The following is a 5673-nucleotide window of genomic DNA, read 5'->3' on the forward strand; positions in this document are numbered from 1 at the left end:
ACACACACACACACCTGCTCTCTACAGCAAGATAATTCTGTTCTCGGAAATTTCAGACCAATATCTAACCTAACTAAAATCCTTGAGGAAGTGATTTTCAGACAACTTACTGATTTTCTTAGCAAAAACATTTTATTTGACAAGTTTCAATCGGGTTTTCGTTCTAACCACAGTACTGAGACTGCATTAGTAAAGGTTGTAAACGATCTCAGACTTATCATAGATGCTGGTTGTGTATCAGTTCTTGTCTTGTTAGATTTGAGTGCTGCTTTTGATACAGTAGATCACAGAATTCTAATACATCGTCTGTTGGTCTCTCAGGACTTGTATTAGAGTGGTTTACATCTTATCTAGCTAGTAGGCATTTCTCTGTTGTCCTGGGAAACTCTGTTTCTGATAATGTTGACATCACATGTGGGTCCCTCAGGGGTCTATTCTTGGTCCCTTGCTCTTCTCCCTGTACATGATCCCATTAGGTGGAATCATCAGAAAACATGGTGTACATTTTCATAGTTATGCTGATGATACTCAGCTGTACATTTCAGTATTGCCTGATAATTCACATGCACAAACATTTTCTAAAACTAAATCAGGACAAAACTGAGATTCTAAAAATACAAAAAGACAAATTATCGATTACCATGGGAATCTTGCTTTCAAACTGCAAACATGAAGCTAAGAATCTAGGTGTGAATATAGATTTGATGTGAGGCTCAAAGTCTATCACTAGAAATGCTTTTTATCATCTACGTAAATATTGCAAAAGTTAGAAATTTTCTCCGGCAAGCTGATGCAGAAGTGTTAATGCATGCTTCTATTATTACCCGTTTGGACTATTGTAACGGTCTCCTTTCTGGTCTTCAGAAGAAGACTATTGGCCAGCTGCAATTAGTCCAAAATGCAGCAGCGAGAGATTTAACCAAAACAAGCAGAAGAGCTCATATAACTCCTATTTTAGAGACTCTACACTGGCTTCCTGTTAAGTTCAGAATAGATTTCAAGATCCTTCTGCTTGTTTATAAAGCTCTCACTGGCACAGCACCAAAATATCTGAAATACCTTTTGTTAGCATATCAGCCCAATAGAGCTCTCAGGTCTTCTGATGCTGGCTTTCTCTGTGTACCAAATGTACAAAAGAAGAGATTTGGTGAGGCTGCATTCTCATTTTATGCACCCAAATTGTGGAATGCACTGACAGTTTACATTAGGGATGCAACCTCAGAAAATATGTTCAAGTCAAGACTAAAAACAAGACTACCGGTAATAATGATTAAAGCACTTTGAGCTGCAATGTTTGCAGAAAAAGTGCTATACAAATAAAGGTTATTATTCTTATTATTATTACTACCTGTCCTCACATACACACACAGGGATTAAAGTTCTCCGTCGCTACGGATTTCCGTCAATTTATTCCAAGTTGCGACGGATTTATTCCAAGTTGCGACGGATTTTCTATTGGATATGTCTATTGGCTACCTGGTGTAATATGATTTGTAGAGACATACAATCTATTTTGATGTCGGTATTAGGTATATAAATGATAATAGCCTATATAGCCTGCATATAGGCCTTTATTGGCTACAACTATGCAACAGTAACTGGCGCATAACACATGGCACAGACACGGAGCATACAGTAAACTTGATCGTTAATCTAACCGTTGTCAATGTATCTTTACGCTTAGGAAAACATTAAATAATATTTATAAGCTATAGCCTAGCCTACCCTCGTTTGGCCATAATAGCCTATTCTCGAATAGCTATTCGCTATGACTGTGGGCTAAAATCCCTCTTCACTGACAGACCAGTAGCCTATGTCTCCAAGGAATCGTGGGTTTTGGATCACTTTATCGCCAAAATCGAGGATGAACTGCGAAGATGAGCTCGCTGACATCCAGGCTGATTGATTCACTGTCAAAGAAATACTTCCAGGAACAAGGATTTAAGACGTTTTGGGGGATTGACATGGGACCGTGCATCGGTCCAAGCCTCGAGCTGGTCCAAGCCTCGAGCTGGATCATACTCCCGTTTAGTAAGACTTACCTCTCAGAAACGGCCTTCAGCGCACTTGTTATAGGAATGAAATAAATAGGCTATGATAAATGCATAGCATTGCAAATTGTGTGCTATATCAGCTAATAAAGGCATAAACTGCCATGTAGCCTACGCCATGTGTAGCCTATGTGATCAATAAAAACTTGAACTTGAATTCCATCACGTCTGTGCGGGAGCTCACAAAATAGGCACACAAGCCGACGTTATTAGGCCTAACTATATAGCCCAGGCTACATCTATGAACACACAAGCTAATTAGCCTATACGACTGTCATAATGTGCAGCAAGCATTAGAAATAGCTAGTTGAAATAGCCTATGAATAAAGCCTAATCAAGATTGCAATCAAATCAGTTTGGATTTGTCATGTCATGCAAAAGTCAGCTGAAAACACATTGTTGTTGTTGTTGTTGTTGTTGTTGTTGTTGTTGTTGTTGTTATAAGGCTATTATAGCCTTCTAACGAAAACACAAAGTTCAAGTACGCTATCCTATAATTCTAAAGACCGACCTGCCTTAAATTAATACACACCTATATGATGCACCCCCGTGGTAATCTGCCGATTGACTTTGCCATAATCATAGGCCTATGTACATTCTCTTTAAAAATATTACTTTTACAGGACAAAATTAATAAAGATTTAATATCTTTTATTCTTTTAAACTTGATCTGATCGACCTTCAGCATACATAGACAATGAACAGGCAGGTAGTTCCAGAAGCAGAAACACATTCACGTCATTAGGCTATGTCAGAAAACACCTGTGCACAAATCTTGCATTAGGTCTACTTTAGAGGCCAAAACCCAAACCAGTACACACACACACCTGCTCTGCTACCTGTCCTCTCACACACACAGGTAATCATAATAATAATAAGTTACATTTATATAGCGCCTTTCACAAACCCAAGGTCGCTTTACAAGGGAATGGGACAAACAGAACAGAGCCAGAGAGACAAACACACAAAACAAGAAACAGTGAAACAGCTACTACAGGTTGAATGCAATGGTGAAAAGGTGGGTTTTAAGGGCAGCTTTGAATATGTCCAGGGTTGGAGAGTCGCGGATATCCTTGGGTAGAGAGTTCCAAAGGGTGGGGGCTGCCACACTGAAGGCTCTGTACCCAAAGGTCCGGAGTTTGGCACTGGGTTTGATGAGGAGGGCCATGTTAGAGGACCTCAGAGTTCTGGATGGGGTGTAGTGGTGGAGGAGATCAGAGAAGTACTGGGGGGCCAGGCCGTGGAGGGATTTGTAGGTGAGCAGGAGGAGTTTAAATGTGATGCAGTGTTTGACTGGGAGCCAGTGCAGACAGGCGAGGATGGGGGTGATGTGCTGCCAGGGCTTGGTGTGGGTGAGAACCCTGGCAACTCCCTGCCTGGAGTTATGCACATACTGGAGCCTGTCCAGGGCAGTGTCTGGTAACCCGGACAGGACTCCATTACAATAGTCTAGGTGGGAGGAGATGAAGGCATGGATGAGTGTCGCTGTGACAGAGTCTGACAGAGATGGCCGGAGTCTGGAGATGTTCTTGAGGTGGAAGAAGGCGGATTTAGTGATGGATTTGATTTGTGTTTGGAATGAGAGAGTGGAATCCAGAATGACACCCAGGTCGCGGACTTCAGGGGATGGGGAGATGGAGCTGAGATACGGCTGAGTATGTTTCCGGTTGGTGAGATATGACTGAAACCAGGAAAGGAACGTACCGGTGAGGCCTAGATGGTCAGATAGGCGGTTGAGGAGGATGAGTGGGAGATGGTGTCGAAGGCTGCTGAAAGGTCAAGGAGGATGAGTAGGATGAGTAGGCTGATGCGGCAGGCGGCGGCAGCAATGAGGAGTGCGGTCTCTGTGTTGTGACGTGTTCTGAAGCCGGACTGAAGGATCTCAAAGAGCTCATGGTTGGATATGTGCTGGTGGAGTTGGTCGGTCACTGCTCTTTCCAGGATTTTGTTGAGAAAAGTAAGGTTGGAGATTGGCCGGTGGTTGTTAAGATCATTGGGGTCCAGTCCGGTTTTTTTGAGAATGGGAGTTACTGAGGCAGTTTTGAAGCTGGAGAGAACTGTACCGGATTGTAGTGAGGTGTTGATGATATCAACCTTAAGGGGGCAGAGGGTGGGTAGGCAGGCCTTGACTAGTGCGGCTGGGTCAGAGGGAGCTGGTGGAGGCCTTGGCCTTAGAGGCCAACTTAGCAACCAGAGGGGCATCCACCAGGCAGAAGGAGGAGAGACTGCAGGGGGGGAGGCATGTTGCTGAGGGGGCAGCACCCTGAGGCTGAACTGAGTGTGGGGGTGGAGGGGCAGGTGCAGGTGCCAGGAGCTGCTGATGGATTGAGTCCACTTAACTCTGAAAAAAATCCAGGAACTCAGAGCAGAGGTTAGAGGTACCTGCAGGTTGGGAGATGTCAGGGGGGCGGAGGAGGCGGTTGATGGTGGTGAACAGTAACCTGGGATGGTTTTGCTAGGAGCCAATGAGAGTTGAGTAGTAGTGCACCTTGGCCTTGGAGAGGGCTTCACGGTAGGACTTCAGGGTCTTGAAGGGTCGGCCCATTTCATAGGGGAAGATTTCAACCACTACTCCTTGTATCTCTGATCTGAGGGGCAAGCTGAAAAGTGAGTGGCTCCAAAACGAGGGATAGGGGTAAAAAAGAGAAATGGGATTGGGCCACAGAGAGAGAGAGAGAGAGAGAGAGAGAGAGGTCACATGATCATTCATATAAGGTAACTCTTTCCTCTTCCTCCTCCAGGGGCTCGGTGGCGGTGAGTCAGGGCTGCTACAGCCTGGCGTTGCTACGCAGCCTGGCCGTGTGTGTGTACGTGGTGGTCGCCACGGCGATGAGGTACCACCTGTTCATCTGGAGCGTCTTCTCACCCAAGCTGCTGTACGAGGCGTCACACACCCTGCTGACTGCTGTTGTCTGCCTCATATACACACTCACCTGACACACACACACACACACCTGACACACACACACACACACACACCTGACACACACACACACACACACACACCTGATACACACCCTCCTGACCACCACTGTCTGTCTCATATACACACACACCTGACACACTCACGCACACACCCTGCTGATTGCTGTGGTCTGTCTCATATACACACTCACCTGACACACACACACACACCCTCCTGCCCACCGCTGTCTGTCTGATATAATGTACACACTCACACCTGTTACACACACTCACACCTGATACACACACTCACACACACCTGACACACATACACCCTGCTGAAGCGTGTGTGTGTTCAGGATGTTGTTATGCTAAAGTGACGTTTCACAGCTGGCTCAGTTTAATTCATTGATTGAAGGGTGTTTAGGATGCAGTGTGTGTGTGTGTGTGTGTGTGTGTGTGTGTGTGTGTGTGTGTGTGTGTGTTTGTTTGTTTGTTTGTTTGCTGCTTGTTAGAACTGTGGATCTGAACAATGAAACAGCCGTGAACCATTCTTTGTGTTTATGTATTGTTATGATTATGATGATGATTATTATTATTATTATTACTATTATTATTACTATGTGACCAATCCAGTTATTTGTTATGATGATCTTTCTTCTTTTCTGTGTTGTTTTTAATGTCCTTTTGTTTTAACTACAGCTGCTGTAGCTGAGGG

General features: G+C 44.5%; 1 protein-coding gene across 1 annotated transcript in view; it reads left to right on the forward strand.

The window, feature by feature from the left end:
• The window catches only part of pigg (phosphatidylinositol glycan anchor biosynthesis class G (EMM blood group)), a gene marked incomplete at its 3' end in the record, with an annotated part of 29610 nt that extends 24622 nt beyond the window's left edge, over positions 1-4988 (forward strand). The window contains exon 13 of the mRNA XM_080524796.1: positions 4793-4988. Coding sequence (XP_080380922.1) covers positions 4793-4988 — 196 coding nt within the window. The remainder of the gene's footprint in view (positions 1-4792) is intronic.
• Positions 4989-5673: the final 685 nt, after the last annotated feature.

This window comes from Nansenia antarctica (genome assembly GCF_963989245.1).
Source record: "Nansenia antarctica genome assembly, chromosome: 1".
NCBI lineage: Eukaryota > Metazoa > Chordata > Actinopteri > Argentiniformes > Microstomatidae > Nansenia > Nansenia antarctica.